This window comes from Protopterus annectens, chromosome 1.part1 (assembly GCF_019279795.1).
Source record: "Protopterus annectens isolate FY-2018-M chromosome 1.part1, PAN1.0, whole genome shotgun sequence".
Taxonomy (NCBI): domain Eukaryota; kingdom Metazoa; phylum Chordata; order Ceratodontiformes; family Protopteridae; genus Protopterus; species Protopterus annectens.
Genome location: NC_056726.1, coordinates 473,808,844 through 473,830,431, shown reverse-complemented (window position 1 = coordinate 473,830,431; position 21,588 = coordinate 473,808,844). Strand labels below are relative to the sequence as shown.

The window sequence follows — 21,588 nt, the reverse complement described above, 5'->3', positions numbered from 1 at the left end:
ATGGGATGAAACTGAGCTGAACATTGTATTGTTAGGGTCCTCAGCAGAACCCTCATATGATACCAGGCAAGAGGCACTAACTGATAGATGCTGCCATCGACCCTAGCGCTGGCAAGATCAAGTGGACTATGGGATGTTCAGATCCAGCAACTGATGGATCTGGTCCCAAATAATCTGGAGTCTGCATAGGGGAAGTGCTGCAGTCTCCGGCACTGTGTCCAGAAGAACCCAGATAAACTCCAGGTTCTGACACAGAGAAAGCTGGGATTTGGGCAGGTTGACTGTAATGCCTAGATTCTGAAAGAGACACAGTGTAATCCGTGGCTGTGAGCCGATGCCTTGTGGGGGCCATGAGGAGGCAATCGTCCAGGTACAGAAATACCAGGAAACCATACAGTTGGAGATGAGCTGCCACCACTGCCATGCATTTGTTAAACACCTGGGGAGCTGTGGTGAGTCCAAAGGGCAGGGCTCTGAACTGGTAGTGGTTGGTCCTTAATAGAAAGTGCAGATATCTCCTGGAGAGTCTATCAATTTTGATGTAATAGTACGCATCCTTGAGATGCGCAAGCACATCCAGTCGTCCTTGCAAAGAAGAGGCAAAATGGGCTGAACAGTGACCACCTGGAGCTTTGACGTCTTGACAGACAAGTTTAATTTACTGAGGTACAACATGGGACATAGGTCCCCGGTTTTCTTGGGCATCAAAAAGAAGTAAGAGTAAGTTTCAGACCCTTGCTGTCCTGTTGGCACCTCTTGGATCATAGGACGTTACTAGGCTATTGACTCTGAGGCTGTTGTAAGCCTAGCCAAGAGTTTTGCCCATGTTTAGACAAGACAGCACTTAAACAAATGCTTATTTTCCCTTCCATGTATTCAAATCCTGTACGTACTCTGCTCATGAGGCCGTAACTCCATCCATTTAGCTATGTGGCTGGCTCTTTTTTGAAGGAGGTCTTGAACCTTGAGAAGGGCCAGCTCCCACTGACGGGGTGGAATGTCCAGCAGAGATTTTGGAACTGGATGGGGCTGGAAAAAGGGTGTGAAGTAACCCCTGGAAACTATGTTGCACCCCCACTGAACTGAGGTAATACTTTTCCAGGCTAGTGGGTGGAGGAAGAGTCAACCCCTGACTGCCTCCAGAGCAAGACAGCCAGGCAGTGCTTCAGGAGTGCTGAGGGGACTTCTCAGAGAAGGATTGCCGGGAGCCCTGGTTCTGCAGACTACCTCTGCCTTTGGGGCAGCGACTGCTTTCAAACTCCCTTCCCCGATCAGAGGAAGAGCATTTCTGAGGAGCATCCTGGAAGGAGGACTGACACCTGTGGAAAGTACAGTTGTGCACACTTACCATAAATGGTAGATGTTCGAGTGTATTCACTGTTGCAGTCATCACATTTGGGTTATCCCTGCCAGGGTAGCCCTCAGCCGACCTGAATACCAGAGACTTAGTATTTTTGTGTCAGTTGCTGTCACTTGAGGACTGACGTCAGGTCGTCAGTGGTATAAAAGGAAGGCATCCGATGCCATTACATCAGTTTTTCTTGCCCTAACCCATCAGGTGCCCCCAAAATAGAAGGCCAGGCTCTGGTGGTAGAAACCCACCAGTGAAAATAAATACCAATACGTCCCTTGTAAAGAAAGAACAACAACAAGGGGAAGAAAAAGAGAAAGAGAGATAGAGGGAGGGAAACCAGGACTGCAACAGTGAATACACTCGAACATCTACATTTATGGTAAGTGTACACAACTGTACAATGTTCTTCGTGTTTCACTGTTGCAGTCATCACATTTGGGTAGATTCCCAAAGCTGAGGAAATTGGTGGAGGCAGTCCAGGAAGCTAGGGGCTGGCTAGCATGCCCTACAAGATTGCAGAGGTAAACCCTGCCCTGGATTTGGAGGACAGAGACAGGTGGTAATGCTTGATAAAAGTACGAACAGATGCCCAGGTGGCAGCCTCCAGGATGTCCTTGGTGGGGACTCCGCTGAGGAAAGCTGCAGAGGTGGAGGCTGCTGTGGTGGAGTGTGTCCTGACCCCCTTGGGGGGAGGCTTGCCATGCTGTTTGTAGCAGGAATGGATGCAGTGTGCTATCTGCTTGGAAATTGTTTGCTTGGAGATGGCTTTGCCTTCTGCCCTGAAGCAAAACTAGCCAGCAATTGATCAGACTTTGTGAAGGGTTTAATCCTGTCCAGACAGTACCTGAATTGTCTGTGCACATCTAGAGTGTGCAGAATCCTTTCCCCCTTGTTTTGGGGGTTAGGAAAGAAGGTGGGTAAAGGTATGGATTGGTTGAGAGCCACACTGGACACCACCTTGGGCATGTAGTTCTGAGGGATACCCTGTCTGCATGGAAGATGATGAAGGGTTCCATAGCCATGAGTGCTTGCAGCTCACAGACTCTCTGGCTAAAGGGATGGCCAGGAGGAAGACCGTCTTCCAGCAGAGAAGTGTTAGCTCTGCAGAAAAAGCTGGTTCGAAAGGGGGCCGGGTGAGCTTTTCCAAGACAAAGTTAAGATCCCAAGCTGGTGTTGGTGCCCTAGGAGGTTTGGAATCTGAAGAAGATTCCATGGAGGCAACGGGACAGGCTGTGGAGCAAGGGGTACCAGTGCTGTCTGGGCCAGTCTGGAGTTATGAGAATGGCCCTTGGTTTTTCCTCCCTTATTTTGAGCAGTACCCTGGGAATGAGAGGTAGGGGAGGAAAGGCACAGAGCGAGAGGTTTACCCAGGGGAATGACAAGGCATCCACTTTCCAAGTCATGCAGTGATGCTCCCTTGTGCAGAATTTGCTGAGCTGATGGTTGGTGTGGGAGGCAAAGAGGTCGACCTCCAGGGTTCCTCATTTCTGAGTTATTAGGAAAAAGGTGTTTCTGTTGACCTGCCACTTGTGTGGGTCCAAGAGCTTTCTGCTTAATTGGTCTGCCAGGGAGTTGAGAGAGCCTGGCAGGTATTGTGCTAACAGGTGCACTTGCATGGAAGAGGCTGTGAACCAAAGGGTCATGGCCAGCCTGGAAAGTGGGTAGGAGAGAGTCCCTCCCTGCTTGTTGATGTACCACATCACAGTGGTGGTGTCTGTTTTGATAAGGAGAACCCCTGGAGAGAAGGAGTTTGAAAGCTATGAAGGCCTGCTGCACAGCCATCATCTCTTTTTGAATGATGTGCAGGGGGAATTGCTGGGGGGGTTCCATTGGCTCTGTATGCACCTGCCGTCCAGGTGTGCACTCCAAGCATAGTCTGATGCATCTGTGGTGAGGATCTGGGCAGTGGGGTGTGGGGAGAAGGGCAGTCCCTTGTTGTGGAAGCAGGCTGTTGCCCACCAAAGAAATTCCTTCATCAGGCAAGGAATAATAGGCAGAAGAGTTTCCAGATCTTGAGAGTGTTGACACCACAGGCTCGGTACCACTGAAGTTTCCTCATATGCAGTCTGGCATATGGAATGAGGAGTATGCAAAAGGCTATAAACCAGAGGGCTTGCAAGATTTTCCTTGCAGAAAGCTGGGGCCTGGTGGCCAGTTGAGAAACGTAAGCGGATAGGAAAATTTGTTCCTCTGGTATAAGGCATGCCATCTGGGATGCTGTGTCCAGACTTGCTCCCAGGAAGATTATTCTTTTTGTGGCTATGTATTTGGATTTGTTTTCATTGATTGTGTACCCTAGGGATGTTAGTAGGCCCTTTACAAAGGCCAGGTCTTTGAGTAGCTTTTCCTGGCTGTCTGCCTGAATAAGGCAGTCGTCTAATTAGGGGTAAATTTGCATATTTCCTTTAAAGCAAAAGGCAATGGCCGGAGCCAGGCATTTTGTGAAAACTCTGGGGAGCAGTAGATAAGCCAAAGGGAAGTGCAGAGAACTGAAATTGTTGAGCTCCTGCCCTGAAGCAGAGATATTTTCTGCAGGACTCCCTGATAAGAATGTGGGGGTAGGCCTCTTTTAGGTCCAGGGTGGCTAGCCAGGAGTCCTTGGAGAGCATGGGTAGCAGCTGCTGGAGGGTGAGCATTTTGAATTTTAAGATCACCAGAAAGGTGTTTAGAAAGGATAGATTGAGCATGGGACGTCAGGTGCCCTCTTTTCTGGGCACCTGTGTCGGTTGCTGTTGCTCCAGGTCTGACGTCAGGGGTATAAAAACAGGCAGCCTACGCCACTACATCAGTTTTTCTTGCCCTAAATGTCAGGAGTCCCCCAGTAGGGAGCTAGGCTATGGTGGAAAAATCTCCACCAGTAAAAAGTAAATACCAATATGAATACCCCTGCAAGGGGTGAGTAGTAAACACAGAGAGGAGAGAGAGAGAGAGAGCGAGAGAGAGAGAGAGAAGGGAGCTGGAGGGAGGGAAACCAAGACTGCAACAGTGAATACATTCAAATATCTACATTTATGGCAAGTATATACAAGTGTACTATGTTCTTTGTGTTTCACTGCTGCAGTCATCACACTTGGGTTGATTCCCAAAGCTGTAGAAAGGATGGAGGCAGTCAAGAAGTGTTTGGGCTGGCTAGTGTGTCCTGCAGGACTGCAGCTGCAAAACCCGCCCTGGATTTGGAAAAAATAGGCAGGTGGCAATGCTTGGTGAATGTGTGTACAGAACTCCAGTTAGCAGCCTCCAGATTGTCCCTGGTAGGAACTCCCCTGAGGAATGTTGTAGAGGTAGAAGTTGCCCTAGTGGAATGTGTTCTGACCCCCTGAGGCATTGGTTTCCCATAGTGTTTGCAGCAGAAACGGATACAGTGTGCTATCCATTTGGAAATTGTCTGTTTTGAAATGGCCTTTCCCTCTGCCCCTGGTGCAAAACTGAGTAGTAACTGATCAGATTTCCTGAAGGCCTTAGTCCTATCCAGGTAGAATCTGAGCTGTCTGTGCATGTCCATGGACTACTGGATCCTTTCACCTTTATTTTGAGGATTAGGGAAGAAGGCTGGCAAATGAATAGATTGGTTGAGAGCCACACTGGACACCACTTTGGGCCTAAAGGAAGGATTAGTCCTGAGAGAGACCCTGTCAGCATGAAAAATAATGAAGGGTTCCATGGCCATAAGTGCTTGTAGCTCAGGCACTCTTCTCACTGAAGTGATGGCCAGGAGCAATGCCGTTTTCCAAGAGAGGAATTTTAAGTCTGCTGACACTGCAGGCTCCAAAGGGAGTAGTGTGAACTTTTCCAGTACAAAGTTAAGGTCCCAAGCAGGGTGGGTGCTCTCCTTGGTGGCCTTTAAGTTGTTTGCCCCTCTCAGGAACTGTTCGATGAGAGGGTGAGAGAATAGGGGTGGGCTCAGAGTTGTAATGAGCCGAGATGGCAGAGGCATGGATCTTAATGGAAGAAAAGGATAGGCCTCTGTGGAGTAGATCTAATCCAAGATCAGAGGTAGGGAGGGCAGAGTTGTGTCCTCTCCTTTAGATCAAATCCAGCAGCAATACATTTTCCACTTAGCATAGGATTTCTTGTGCTGGGTCTTCTGGCATCAAGAATGACATCCAGTACCTGCTTGCTTAGGCAGGTCACTTGGGGAGAATTCAAGGAATAACCCAGGCTGCAAGATTTAGGGTTTGCAGTTGCGGATGCAAGATCTGTCCCCCCTGCTGAATGAACAGGGTGGGGCTCTGGGGTAGGTGCCAGGGTAGCACCGGTGACAGGCTGCGCAGGAGTGGGTACCAGTGCTGGCGTGGCCAGTCCTATCTTGAACAATATCCTTGAGAGAAGGGGCAGAGGGGGAAATACATAGATTGAGAGGTTTATCCACTGGAAGGATAGGGCATCCACTTTCCAGGCCCTGCTGTGAGGTGTCCTGGTGCAGAATTTGCTGAGCTGGTGATTGTAGGAGGAGGCAAAGAGATCCACCTCTGGGGTCCCCCATTTCTGAATCAGAGGGTTGAAGGTGCTGGGCTCTAATTGCCACTCGTGTGGATCTAGGAGATTTCTGCATAAGTCGTCTGCCAGTGAGTTTTGTTTGCCTGGCAGGAATTGAGCTTGCAGACGGACCTGCATGTCCAAGGTCGCATTCCACAGAGCCGTGGCTAGCCTGCAGAGTGGGTAAGAGTGGGTTCCCCCCTGCTTGTTGATGTACCACACAACTGTGGCGTTCTCTGTTTTTGTTAGCAGGGGTCCTGGTGAGAGTAGGGATCTGAAAGCTGTTAGAGTGTGCTGCACAGCTAGCATCTCTTTTTGGTTTCTGTGCAGATGAATTTGACTTGGGATCCAGTGGCCCTGAATGCACTTGTCGTCAAGATGTGCCCCCCAGGCATAGTCTGATGCGTCTGTGGTTAGGGTCTGGGCAGCTTGAGGTTGAGTAAAGGGTAGTCCCTTGTTGTAGTTGCATACTGCTGCCCACCAAAAACACTCTGTCCTTAGACAAGGTATTATAGGAATGACTGTTTCCAGGTCCTGAGAATGTTGGCACCAAAGACTTTTTAAGTACCACTGAAGTTTCCTCATATGCAGTCTGGCATATGGAATTAGTAGGCTGCAAGAGGCCGATCAACCCTAGGACCTGCAGGATTTTCCTTGCGGATAGCTGGGTTCTGGAGGCCATTTGACTGAAGTAGTCTGTCAGATAGGCTTGTTTTTCTGGTGTAAGGAATGCCATCTGGGATGATGTGTCCAAGCTTGCTCTCAGGAATACAATCTTTTGACTGGGGACTAGTTTTGATTTATTTTCATTGATGGTGTACCCCTAGGGTGGTTAAAAGGTTTTTTTACAAATGTCAGGAGCTGCAACAGCATTTCCTGACTGTCTGCCTGAATCAGGTAGTCGTCCAAGTACAGGTAAATTTTAATTTTTCTCTGTCTGCAGGAGGCAATGGCTGGAGCCAGACATTTTGTGAATACTCTGGGAGCAAAGGATAAGCCAAAGGGAAGTGCAGAGAACTGATGATGCATAGATCCTGCCCTAAAGCAAAGATATTTCCTGCATGAGTCCCTTATAGGGATGTGCAGATAGGCTTCTTTTAAGTCTACGGTAGCTAACCAGGCATCTTTGGACAGAATAGGAGGAAGCTGCTGCAGGGTGAGCATTTTAAGTCTACGGTAGCTAACCAGGCATCTTTGGACAGAATAGGAGGAAGCTGCTGCAGGGTGAGCATTTTGAATTTTGGTACCACCAAGAAGGTGTTTAGAATGGAAAGATCTAGGATTGGGCGCCAAGTGCCCTCTTTTCTGGGTACCAGGAAAAAAGTCTGGAATAGAACCCTTGACCTATCTGTTCTGTAGGAACAGGTTGAATTGCCCTTATAGAGAGCAGGGATTGAACTTAGTTTTGTGCCTCTGCCAACTGGTTTGGAGGAAGGTCTGGGAACCCTTTTGGGAATGGCAGGGAGTGGAAATATAATTTGCACCCCTGGATACAAAGTTGAGGACCCATCAATCTTTGGTGATGGAAGTCCAGTTTTTTGCATGATGGGCAAGTTTTCCTCATAGGGGCACAAGCACTTGGGCAGAGGTGGGAAGTGGAGTTGAGAAGTCATTGGGTATTCTTCCCGTAAGGGGGTGGCTTAGCACTCCCTGTTTTTGATGTGGAGGCACTCCATTGCTTAGATCTCAGCATACCCTGTGACTGTAGTCTTGGGGGGGGGTCTGTTTCTCCTTGGTCTAATTTGAGATGGCCTTGAGGGGGCTGGAAAGGTTCAATGTCTCAAGGGGCAATGCCTACTGAATCTAGGAGGCTGTACTTGCAAGAAATCTTTGACTGGCTGCACAGATTTAGCTTTTTCTTCCATCTTTTTAAGAACCACTTCTGCTTTGGTGCCAAACAGATTGTCCTTATTCAAAGGAGCGTCTAGTAATTTTGATTTGACATGGTCTGGCAACGTCTGCTCTTTAAGCCAAGCATGCCATCTCAGTACAGAACCAGTGACTGCTGCCCTGCAAGATGCTTCTAGGGCATGAAGGCCACACTGCAATGTATGCTTGCTGACTTGGCTTGCAGAATGCATAAGCTCTTGTAATTCTTTATTTTCTGCACTGTCCATAAAGGTAACTATTTTTTGCTTAATAAGTTCCATAATATGTTGTTGGTACTTCAGCATATGAAACTGGCAATTCAAAGCCCTAATGGAGAGAGTTAAAGTGTATACTTTCTTACCCCATCTGTGCAAAGCTCTGGAATACCTGTCCGAAGGAGTGGGATTCATAGATGCAGTTGCTTTGATACCTTTAGGCCCCTGGGAGATGACCTCTGGGTCAGCAATAGGATTTTTGAAAAGGAATTTGTGAGAGTCAGGAACTCTATAGTACCTGTCTGGTTTCCTAGGAGCAGGGGGTAAAGTTAAACTGGATTCCATAAAGACATCATCGGCAACATCCAGGACTGGAGGTATTGCTAAAGGTCTATGTTGTGGCGAGTCTAGAAACTCGGAGTCTCTTTTTTGGACTGAGGATAGCCTTGGCATTCCCAGTGGAAATGCTCTCAAAGTATGTAAGGTTTCACCAGAAGAAAAATCCTCTGGAGGAGAATCCTCATAAGCAGATAGGCATGTCTTCATAATCGAGATACCTCAGAGTTGGACTCTTGGTCTGTTAAAGCTGCTGGGGGCAGGTCTCTTTTCAATTAGCTGGGGAAGGCTGTCTTCCTCTAATCAACATAATAAGGTCTTCTGCCATTTTAAGCATTTTGTGTTGTGGTAAGGAAGCAGGTGCATGAGTTTGGGTCGTCGGTTTTTTAGGCATAATGCATACTCTTGGCCTTAGAAACTCGGTAGTTTTAGACAGAACTGAAGACGCGAAAGAAGTCAGTTTGTGTCAAATACTGGTAGTGCGAAGAACTTCCTCAGAAGATGGTGCCTGCTCAGCGGCTCAGGACCCATCCAAGGTAGAGATATCCGCAGGTTCCATTAAAGAAGAGTCTTGCCGCATACCGGACTCCGACCAGGTCTCGGAAGAGGCCTGTAAATCCACTGAAATGGGCATCAGGGGCTGCTAAACACCTCACCGAGTACCGACAAACTGGCGACTAGCTTAACAGAAGCGTCATCAGCAGTTTTTGACCTGTGCAGTCTGTCTCTGTCTTTATCTTTACGTTTTTTCAGCAGATCGGTAGTCAGATGGCTTATCGAAGCCATTTCAGAATAAGGAGATAGAGAACAAAAGTATTTAGTGACAATAAGGGCCCGATGACTAATAGTTCGGGCATTGAACAAGGCACAAAATAGACAGCGAGGAACGTCGTGGTCTGAGCCTAAACAGGTGATGCAGTAAGAATGAAAATCTCGGTGTGGTATTTGCTTTCCACAGGCAAGACAATTGTTAACTTTTTCTGACATCGGTTAGAGCAAGAAAAAAGGATCCCCAACTGGGTACTCAGCTTTAGAAGACTTCAGGATAATTCAGTTTGAAAATGAAAACTCCAGTAGCGGCCGACCGGCACTCGTGCAAACTGCTTCTACTTCAGGCTCCTCAGCAAGAAAGACTGATGTAATGACGTTGGGCTCCTTGGCAAGAAAGACTGATGTAATGGCCTCGGCTACCTGCTTTTGTACCCCTGACGACCTGACGTCAGACCTGGAGCGACAGCAACCGATGCAGAAATACTAAGTCTCTGGTATTCGGGCTGACTGAGGGCTACCTGCAGGCAGATAACCCATGTATGATGACTGCAACAGTGAAACACTAAGAACATCTCATGGATACATGTTGGTTGAAGGCTAGGTTACTAAGGTAGTAAGAAAATCTTTCTATGTTGCTCAACTTATAAGCAACAGTATGGCATCTGGGTTCAGACAGGTCATATCACTGTACTTAGCCCTCATCAGACCCATCATAGAGTATACTGTCCCCTTCGGTAAAGAATACAGGGAGTAAACGCAATGTCTTACTCTGATCACCTCATAGCCCTGTTGCTTTACTTGGTATCATACAGACTTCAGAGAGGTGATCTATGCTTGGCATACAATGCATCACTATACCCTGTCTTGACAAACCTTCTGTATATCCGCAAAACAAACAGCATCAGAACTACTAGAATAAAAGACCTAAAGTTTGCTTGCAACACAAACAGGGCATGTTGGAGAGACAGATAAGTTTCTCAGAATTCCTATTCTATGGACTAGGCTCCCTATCCATTTGGAGTAGAGTTCCTCCTTATCCCTATTTAAAACACAACTTAGACCAGTGGATGGGTGGTAATCAAAAATTCACCCTGGGTTTGGCACCCATGTCTCTGATGGGCAGAGGTAGTCAGCAAACTACCCCCTATAACAATCAAATTTGTGGGTCACATTTGGGTTGCATTGCTACGATTATAAGGATCCTAGTGGCAGTTAGCCTAGTAAACACCTATGAACCTATAATGTTAGCTGTCCATACAGGTCGTGTTTCATGCCATTAAGAAAGCATCCTGGGAAACTGATTCAGTGTTCCTGGCCTTATGGAATGCAAGGACCTGTTCCCTAGTGATAGCTGAGGAGTTATGGTTGAGGGTATTTTCTGAATGCTGTTTTGGGGGCAAATTTGTTGGCTAGTAGATTTGCTTCATCTTCTATCTCAGTATAGTTGGCTCCATTTACAATTAGTCTGGCACATTGTCATGTATTGTCTTTGACGCTGCAAACATCTGAGAATGCCTTGCAATTGTTCTTGGTCTGGGAGGCTATTTTTACCTCAAATTATGGTTTATTAGACTTATTAGCAGCCCCCCCCCGTGTTGCTCATTTAGACTGACAAAGGAGTTTTTACCTTGCTGGTCATTGCACTTCGTAATTTTTGCCACAAGTTTCTTCTTCTGTTATACAGCCTATCGAGCGAAGTTGGGATTCCATCAGGGTGGAAACTGAAAGGGAGGGTCTTCTAGGAACTGATCTAGCTGTGTGTGCTTAAAAAAAATAAATCAATGAAATAAAGGCCTGGTAGTACAAATGGAGCAAAACAAAACAAAACTGCCCTATGGCTGGAGGCAGAGCACTAGCGAACAGGGGTCCTCTCACTGCTGCCCCCACTATAATATGGTGTCAGCACTTAGGGGTAGGGAGAATAAGCCAAGGATAAATTTCTACATGGTCAGATGACAGACTCTTCCATTTTGCCCTGCCACTTGCCTCAGTGTATACCACACCCATACCGACCCTGCCTGAAGTGGGGAAGACACCTCACCGCAAGGCCCTTCAGTACAAGGCCTCTCCAGTAAAGGAAAGACAGGGGTCCACCAGGGATGGGACTTGTGGCTAGAATCTGGTGTGGTGGTGGTGACTTGATAGTCAGCTAGTCAGCCAGTGTGGAAGAAAAAAAATGGACAAAAAAAAATGCTTGGTTGAATCAATGCAATTCTTTACTCTAAAACAATACTAAGAAATGTAAGCTAAGAATCAAACTGAATACGTTACAAATATTATTAGTCTCATCTTCTGTGCTTGATATGTCCTATGTAATTAACAATTTTTTTTTTAAAGATGCAACAAACCTGAAGGCAAGCTAATTCTGTGCCCATCCTTTAACTTTAGTCTACTTCTTTTAAATTTTCCTTTCCGTTTTTTTACATTTGGTTTCTCTTGATTTAGTTGAAAGATCAGAATGTTTAACTCTCGTTCTAGTACATCAATCTCTCTCTCTGCCAACTGCTGCTCTCTGCGCTTCAGCAATTCTTCTAGTGACTTCTGCTGCACAGCTGCTCTGGTCAGCTCCTCCTCTCGTGATCGCAGTTCCTGTAAATTGATGAAAACTCAGTGCATCATACAAGATCGGATTTATACTACTATGAAATTTACATGCCGGCTTTCATATTACCAAAATCAAACAGTTTTAACGTGCCCAGTATGACCAACACCATGACAACAGTATGACCAGAGTCATGATTTTCAAAATTGTACAGCAACATCTGATCACCAATACAAAGTATTTTTTATTTACTGAAAATGAAGTATCTTTCATATAAACTTTGAAATTTAGCAGTCTTCATGATAGTGGGTCAAAGACATCTGTTCAAAACAGCACAAGCAAGCTAGACAAAAATAAATCTGAATGACAAATTCACAGTCAATGCATTATTCAAAATCAAGACTATTTCTTGTGACAGGCAAAAACACTCCCTCCTACATAAAAGACAACCAACATACCCCAATACCATGACCCAAATTTAAACACAACTTTAAACTAGACTCTTAACACCAACTATAAACAAACTTCACATAGACTGCACCCTAATGGAAATCAAGACCTCAAACTTAATCCAACCCAAATTGTAGCAGTAATCCTGAAGTCAGTGATGCAAATAAATACTACAACTACCACATCTGACAAGATGGTATTCACTTCAAATGCAACAACCAGAGAAAACAGTGATGTACTGCCTCATTTCTTAACTACACGTTATACCCACTATGTAAAAACTGCACAGGACATGAAAATCCACTGATCGTTTGAAAGCCATCTGCCTTCGGTTCATCCTTGCTTTTATTACTAACATAATACATTATGGCTACCTCTGTGCCTCATCTGTTTTTTTTTTCTTCTCCTTCACTCTGCTCTGCTAACAGGAGGCCTCTCTCTTTTACATGTTCAGAGAACAGAGTAAGGAAAAAAATGGTAACATTAGTCCTGAAATAAAGACATATGACTTCCACATAAAACTGTCTTACTCTCATTTAAAAACGACTTTTTGGGCAGCTTATCTAACTCATTAGAGCCTGCAAGCAACATGATTTCTCTTGACACCTATGAATGTCTTATCTGAACGGCTAATGCAGTTATAAAGCATGCATGTGAACAAGTCTAAATATCCTGAAAGCCATGAGACTTAATGAAAGAAAACAGGGAACTTGTTCAGCACCTTGTCACCTTCTCAAAGGTTACAGCAATTTTTCCTCCAGTTAAATCCCTCTTACGATACTGACCAAAACTACAAAAAAATAATTTCTCTTAGTGAAATTAAACAAAAAAAATGTTTAAAACATCTACAACTGCAGTGCTTATATCTCCTTTAGGTGCTTGTCTTGCAACGCTTGACCATAATCGCTTAATGCATCAATTTACATTTTTTGTCTACTACACTTTGCAGCAACAAAAATATGCTTGAAATGTGTGTTGTAAATTGCACTCAGACTGCAGTTTCTTGGAGAAAGCTAAAAATACAAAAAAATGTGCTGTTCTATCAATCATTCCAAGGTGGTGCAGTCATGGGCTGAGAATAAAGCTGAAGGTATAGGAACAAAACGTCCCATATGTGTACAGAACAGTCAAGTTGTAGATAACAGTGAACCTATATTGGTGTTCTACTATCAGCAGTAATTATGTGTGTGTAAATGTGACCATTTTAAAACTAAATTAATTCCATTAACTTTTTTTTCTACTTTGGAGCAAACTGTAAAAGTTATGGTATTTTTGCAACTCACTCCAAATTAGAAACACAATTATGCATACTTGCAAACATTATCAGCTGTACTACTGCACATCTAAGGTTGAACAGTTTAGACACCAAGTATATAAGGGCACATTTCTTCTATCAAGCCTCTATAGGATAACATTACGTAAAATGTCTCTTGTCACAGGGTATTAAATCAAGACATTTTCTCAGGGGAAAGACTTTTTCTGTTACTGTGCTTCCTATTTGGATTACAGCACACACAATTTACATGTGTACTATATTTAACATGCAGTCCAACAATGCTTCTTAATGGACTATGGCACAAATATGGCAATACTTTATAATTTTACAATATACATCAAAAACAAATCTAATATCTTGTATCTGTTGCATTTTGCAACTAAGTAAAAATGGTACCGTTTTTGCCACTCATTTCACAATTATGAATACATTAATATGCAAATTAGTAAAATATTAGTCGTGCAAACTTAAATGTTACTGCAACTTATATCAGGTAGCAGTGATAAATCAGTTTCAAACTATAAATGCAGATATAAACAAAATCATCTTCTTCTTTCAGCTTTTCCCAGTTAGAGATCATCACAGCGGATCACCTGTCTGCTCATGATAAGCAGTGGAGTTTTACGGTGTCGAGTTGCCAGCCCGGAGCCCAGCCTTCCACGGAAGGCACGCACTCACGCCTATGTTCAATTTAGAGTATCCAATCCACCTACAGTATGTCTTTGGGATGTGGGAGGCACCCGGAGGAAACCCACGTGACCACAAAGAAGACATGCAGGCTCCGTACAGAAGGCACCCCAGCCGAAGATCGAACCGAATAACCTCTTGCTGTGAGGTGGCAACGCTAACCGCTGCATCACCATGGCTGTCCAAAAGCAAATATAAACAAAATAACAAATGTAAAAGGGCAAACACTAATTAGACTGTTCTTATGCATCCTACTTGGGTTATGTCATACTTCTCAGCTAAGTAGTGAATGCTAGTTATGTTATGTGATCTCTCTGACTGCTCCATTTATTTCCACATTGCTCTATAAATCCCATTCTGAGTTGTGGACAATTTCAAGACCAGCTGTCTACCAGAAACTCTGTATGGTCACAAATGCAATGATGTTACACTGCAAGATGTGTGATTGTTCACACTACATTTCCACATAAAAAAAATGGGCACTGATGATTGCAAAATGCCCACAACTACCAAGCAGACCAAATTCAATACAGTACAACATACATAAATTCCTACAAAGCGGTATTTCAAATGTAACTGCTATGCAAACGCATTTAGGGTGCTGGTCCACATAAACTCAAGCCAAAATGTGTGATGAAATCATGAAATGGCTGCGTATACATACAAAAAGCAACAGTGACCCACACACCAGGGTTCTAATACACAACAGACAACACACTTGAGTGCTGCAAGGGCACTCAGTCTCACATACAGAGCATATATATATATATATATATATATATATATATATATATATATATATATATATATATATATAGGTTCATAGGTAAGTACTAGGCTATCAGCCCTACGGCCTATACAAGCCTAGCCAAACAAGTTCCCTGGCTTTTGGCACCCAAGAAAATTATTTTCCTGTGCCCCTGTCAAGCAGACCCACATCAGTGATTCTCGGGGTGAATTTCCTATTACCCATCCAGTTGTCAAGAATGATCTTAAAGAGGGCTAATGATGAGCTTTGCTTGACATGAACTGTCAGCCTATTCCAAAGCAGGGGAAGTCTCTGGGACAGGAATCTTTCCCTCCAGCATGTTCTGTTTATTGTGGTGACAAGGTTTATGTCCCTGGAGCATGTGGCTCGGAGAGATTAGGATTTCTTTAAGTGTAGCATGTCCATCAGGTCTGGGTTAAACATGGCTTTGCACATTAGGCAGAGGTCGCCTCGGAGTAGGCGATATGCGACAGAGTAGAGCTGGAGTTTTTGAGACGGCCAGCGTACGGCATCTGTTTGAGGCCAGTTGTCCTCTTAGTGAGGTATTTCTGTGGCCTTTCCAGCTGTTGCAGATGTCTTGAGAGGTACATGCCAAATGGGGAGTTGTACTCCATGATGGGACGAGTAGAGAGGCATGATGACCTCTCTTCTTCTGGAGGAGAACCCCTTTGTGATAAGGGTGCCACTTAGAAGGATTTTCTGACTACTGTGGCGACGTGATTATCAAAGGAGAGACTACTATTCACCTGTGACCCAAGGTCTCTTATCACACGTTCAGTGTTTAGTAGGCTACAGCCTATGTGGTAGTTCATGGGTACGGTATTTTTCCCAAAGGGGATGGCAGTGCACTTCTTGGCATTGAACTTTAGGCCATGACTTTGACATCAAGCATCAGTCTCAGTGAGGCCTCTTTGTAGAATGTCCACATCCTTAGGTGAATCGATTATGGCTCCTAGTTTGCAGTAGTCTGCGAATTTCGTTACCCAGAGACCAACTGTATTTGCCTGGACTTCAGAGAAGTAGATACCGAACAGGAGAGGACCCAGGACCGAACCCTGTGGTACTCCGCTTGTCACTGGTCTGAAGTCAGATTTGGAGTCGGCTACTCTCACTGTGTGGGTTCTGTCAGTGAGCCAGATGGCCACCCATCTTGTGACACAGGGATTTATGCCTAGTCCAGTGAGTTTTATCTACAATACCAGAGTGGGGGATGGTGTCAAAAGCCTTGGCGAGGTCAAGACAGGCAGTGAGCACTACCTTACCCTCGTCTATGGCTCTAGTGACTGCTGTGAAGAAGTAAATCATGTTTAGGAGGCATGATCTACTCTTTACAAACCCAAAATGAATGGGTCCAGAGTTTGGAGGTTACCTATGTTTTTGTTTATAAGCTCTAGGATGATGTGTTCCATGGCCGTGCAGACCAGGCTCGTCCGGTTAATGGGGCGGTAGATCCCGGGGTCTGTGGTGGCACCCCCTTTGTGGAGTGGAATAACTGTCGCTGTGTGCCTCTCCTTAGGCACAAAGTCTGAAGTGAGGCTATGGTTGAAGATGGTACTTTACTCGAGGTGCCAGTTTGTTCTGTAGTTCATGCAGAATGCAGCCTGGGATGTTGTCCGGTCCCACAGATGCAGTGTTCTTGGCTTTGGAGAGTGCAGTCTTCACCTGTGCGGCCATGATTTCAGGGGGTTTGTAATAATACGATATGGGGATGGGCCCTTTGGGGGGTGAAGCTAGCACTGAACCTGCCTGCCAGGATGTTGGCGAGATCAGTTGGTTCGGTAAATGTAGTGCCATTGGGCTGTAGTTCAGAGCAGATCTGAGTGTTGTCATTGAGATTCTTGACATAGCTGCAGAAGGCTTTGTGGTTGTCTTTAGAATCCATGGTGATTTTATTTTCGTAACTAGCTTTGGAGGATTTTATGAGGGAACTCAGCTTCCTGCTGAGGCTGACCAGGGAGTTCCTGCAGTCATGGGATTTTACTCTTTTCTGCAACAGTTTCTTCCTTCTGTTGTAGAGGTTGTTTATGGCAGGGGACCACCAGATTGGCTTCCTTTTTCTGGAGGATAGCGTCTTGGTTCTGTTGGGAATGGCATGGTCCATGCACTCGCGTAGGTACTTATACAGTGCATTTGTATATGATTCAGCAGTTGTGCCACTATTTTCCATCTGTGTGGGTGTAATGAAGTTTGCCACTTCCGACTTAAGCATGAAGTTGGCTTTGCAGAAGTTTTTTTACGGTGGTTTCCTTAATGGAGAGGGGGGTGGGATATGGCTGTCTAGGGTGATTAGCTTGTGGTCCGACATGACCAGCGAGGAGTTGACCTTTGGCATGGAGCATCTATAACCCATAATGGTAATGACCAGGTCCAGGATGTTGCTGGTAGGGGTATGGACAAGTTGGTCCAGGATGTTGGAATTGATGAATTCCAGAAAACGTTGGGCAAATGAGTTAGTACGAGTAGTTTTCCTAGTTGATGGAGGGGTAGTTGAAATCTCCCAAAATTAGGACATTGGGCTGTATCTTAATATTATCCTGTATATCGAGAAACATGGAGTGGGCGTCCTGGGGCATGGCGGGGGATCTGTAACACGCTACAACCTGAATTGCAGTCTTGCCCAGTGTTAATTGTACTTGAATAATTTCGGAGGCATTACGTTGAGCAACTAACCTGGAGGTGTGGATACCTTTTATGAATATGGACATGCCTCCTCCTTTAGTATTTCGGTCTGGGTTGGGCGGACGAAAGGTGTGGCAAAAACTGTAGCCTGGTAATGCAGTGGTGCTCTCTGGAAACTTAAACCAGGTCTCTGTCACTGCACAGATGACTATGTTCTCCATCTTAAGGAGAGCCTCGAGTGTGTGCATTTTGAGGTTTAGACTTCTAGCATTAAGTAGCATTACCCTTAGATTTCGTTTGTTTATGTCAACTATGGTGGTGCGTTTAATGTTTGAGCTTTAAAAGGCACTATAGGGGCCAATGCTAACGGTTAGTACTGGCAGCCCAAGATAGCAGGCTACGTACACATTGGTTTACAAAGTCCACTGAACATGTTGGAGAAACAGACAAATGTAGGTTTTTGTAAAACAGAATTGGAAACAGTTGCACACCTCACTGCTGGTTGTGACATACTAACGGCAGGAGGACTGTATACTGAAAGGCATAATAATGTGGCACGACTGTTGTACTGGGGATTATAGAAATATTACGGTAATGAAGAGGCTGAAAAACACTGGAAACATGAGCCACAAAGCATCACAGAAAAAGATTAACCCAACATCACATGGGATCACCCATTACCAACAGTTCAAAAAACAAGACGGTAGAAAAGCAGATATAGTGGTCCATGAAAAGAAGACAAAAGTAGCATTGATCACTGAAATTGCCACACCCAGTGACTATAGTGTCTTGCGTACAGAGAAACACAAAGTCAGAAAATATTAGGATTTGCAGGCAGAAACAAGAGCAATGTGTAAGAAAGATACCCAGACAGTTCCAATAGTAGTAGGAGCAGGAGCAACGGATCCACAATCATATTTAGATATTTTGCCAATACATGTAAAGTACAGTTGTGTACACTTACCATAAATGTAGATGTTAGTGTGTATTCACTGTTGCAGTCATCACACTTGGGTTATCTGCCTGCAGGTAGCCCTCAGTCGGCCCAAATACCAGAGTCTTGGGATTTTTGTGTCAGATGCGGTCGATTCTTCCATGACATCAGGTCATCAGGAGTATAAAACATGCAGCCGACGCCATTACATCAGTTTTTCTTGCCCCAAATGTCAGGAGCCCCAAAATAGGAAGCTATTAAATGGTGTGGAACACCTCCAGTAAAAAGTGAATACCCCTGCCATAAAATATGGCCAAAAAGAGGATAGGTAGAAAGTATAGAAAAGGCCAGGGGACTGGAGGGAAGGAAACCAGGAATGCAACAGTGAATACACTCGAACATCTACATTTATGGTAAGTGTACACAACTGTACTATGTTCTTCGTGTTTCACTGTTGCAGTCATCACACTTGGGTTGATTCCCAAAGCTCAAGAAGGGTGGAGGCAGTCAAGAAGTGTTAGGGTTGGCTAGCAGGGCTTGTAAGACTGCTGTAGCAAATCCAGCTCTGGATTTAGAAAAGATAGGCAAGTGGTAATGCTTGGTGAAGGTGTGTACAGAACTCCAGGTTGCAGCTTCCAGGATGTCCCTAGTAGGGACTCCCCTGAGAAATGCTGTAGAGGATGAGGTAGCTCCAGTGGAATGAGTTCTGATCCCCTGTGGGGTAGGTTTTCCATGATGTTTGTAGCAGAAATGGATGCAGTGTGCTATCCATTTGGAAATTGTTTGCTTTGAAATGGCCTTGCCCTCTGCCCCTGTAGCAAAGCTGACTAGCAGCTGGTCAGATTTTCTGAAAGGTTTTGTCCTGTCAAGGTAGAACCGGAGCTGTCTGTGCACGTCCAAGGAGTGCAGGATCCTTTCCCCTTTATTCTGAGGATTAGGGAATAAGGTTGGCAAATGGATGGATTGCTTTAAAACCACACTGGATATCACCTTGGGCATAAAGGATGAGTTAGTCCTGAGGGAAACCCTGTCAGCATGGAAAATAATGAAGGGTTCCACAGCCATTAGGTGCCTGTAACTCAGACACTCTTCTTGCTGAGGTGATGGCTAGAAGTAAGATGGTTTTCCAAGAGAATAATTTTAACTCTGCTGCAGCAGCAGGTTCAAAAGTGGGGAGTGTGAGCTTCTCCAGTACAAAGTTAAGTTCCCAGACTGGGGTGGGAGCTCTCTTATGGGGCCTTAAGTTGTTAGCTCCTTTCACGAACTGTTTGATGAAAGGGTGAGAAAAGAGAGGTGGCTGAGTATTGTAATGAGCTGAGATGGCAGAGGCATGAATCTTAATGGATGAGAAGGATAGGCCTCTATGGAGCAGCTCTGCTAGGTAATCCAGGATTTGAAGCAAGGTGGGCACGGTTGTGTCCTTTCCTTGAGACGGGCTCCAAGAACAATATCTTTTCCACTTTTCAGAATAGGATTTCCTAGTACTAGGCCTTCTGGCTTCAAGGATGACGTCCAGCACCTGTTTGCGGAGGGTTGCTGGTGGTATAATCAGGGGATAAGCCAGGCTGCAAGGTTTAGGGTTCGCAGCTGTGGATGCAAAATCTGTCCCTCCTGCAGGGACAGCAGGGAGGTGGTCTGATGTAGGTGCCAGGGTGGCAGTGTTGTCAGACTGCGTAGGAGCGGGTACCAGTGCTGGCGTGGCCAGACTGGGGCACAATAAGGATTCTCCTTGGCCTATCCTGTTTGATCTTGAGTAGTACTTTTGAGAGAAGGAGCAGAGGAGGAAAGGCATAAATTAGTAGGTTTTCCCATGTAAAGGCCAGGGCATCCACCTTCTACGCTTTGCTGCGGGGATTTCTGGTGCAAAATTTGCTCAATTGATGGTTTTGGGGGGAGGCAAAGAGGTCCACCTCTGCTATCCCCCACCACTGGATAAGAAGTTTGAAAGAGTTGGGTTCCAGTTTCCACTTTTGTGGGTCCAGTAACTTTCTGCTCAAGTCATCTGCCAGTGAATTTTGTTTGCCTGGCAGGCATTGAGCTTGCAGGTGCACTTGGTTGCTCAAGGTTGTGTTCCACAGTGCCATGGATGACCTGCAGAGTGGGTAGGAATGAGCTTCCCCATGCGTGTTTATGTACCACATAACTGTGGTCTTGTCTGTCTTTATCAGGAGCTGTCCTGGAAGGATAAGGCATTTGAAGGCTGTCAGAGCATTCTGTACAGCTAACAACTCTTTTAGATTGATATGCAGAGGAATTTGTCCTGGGCTCCATTTGCCTGCCATGTGAGCCCCCCATACATAGTCTGCTGCGTCTGTTGTCAGGGGTTGGGTGTCGAGGGGCTGAGTGAAAGGAAGTCCCTTGTTGTGGTTGCATGCCTCTGTCCACCAAAGGAACTCTGTCCTTAGACAAGGAATGATAAGAATCATTGTTTCCAGGTCCTAAGAATGTTGACACCAGAGACTTTTTAAGTAACACTGAAGTTTCCTCATATGCAGTCTTGCATATGGAATTAGCAGAATGCATGAGACCATGAACCCTAGGGCTTGCAGTATTTTCCTTGCAGACAGTTGGGTTTTGGTGGCCATTAGTTTGAAGTAATATGTCAAATAGATCTGTTTTTCTGGAGTGAGGAATGCCATCTAGAAAGCTGTGTTCAAGCTTGCTCCCAGGAATACAACTTTTTGGCTGGGCACCATTTGTGGTTTGTTTTCGTTAGTTAGGAGTCTCTTTCCCAATGCCAGGTGCTAAAGTAACATTTCCCAACTGTCCACCTGAATCGGGCAATCGTCCAAATATGGGTAAATTTGAATATTTCTCTGCCTGCAGTATGCAATGGCTGGAGCCAGGCACTTTGTGAATACTGTGGGCGCAGTAGATAAGCCAAAGGGAAGTGCAGAGAACTGATAGTGCATAGAGCCGGCCCTGAAACGTAGATATTTCCTGCAAGACTCCCTTATGGGGATGTGCAGATAAGCTTCTTTTAAATCTAGGGTGACTAACCAGGCATCCTTGGTTAGCTTAGGAAGAAGCTGTTGCAGTGTAAGCATTTTGAATTTTGGGACCACCAAAAAGGTGTTGAGAATTGACAGGCCCAAGATAGGGTGCCAAGAGCCCTCTTTTCTGGGCATCAGGAACAGTCTGGTGCAGAAACCCTGTCCCCTTTGTTCTACTGGAACAGGTTGAATAGCCCTGATATTGAGAAGGGAAAATACTTGCTTTTGAGCCTCTGCCCACTGGTTTGGAGGAAGGTATGGCAACCCACTTGGGGTTGGCAGTGAGGGGAAGTAGAA

The 21,588-nt window shown here is 45.3% G+C and overlaps 1 protein-coding gene across 1 annotated transcript in view; it reads right to left on the bottom strand.

Annotated features, from left to right (window-relative positions):
* MAP3K21 (mitogen-activated protein kinase kinase kinase 21) overlaps window positions 1-21,588 on the bottom strand; it is a gene marked incomplete in the record, with an annotated part of 557,669 nt that overhangs the window by 338,241 nt on the left and 197,840 nt on the right. Inside the window, 1 exon segment of the mRNA XM_044076148.1 lies at window positions 11,370-11,610. Within this exon segment, the coding sequence (XP_043932083.1) occupies window positions 11,370-11,610 (241 nt within the window).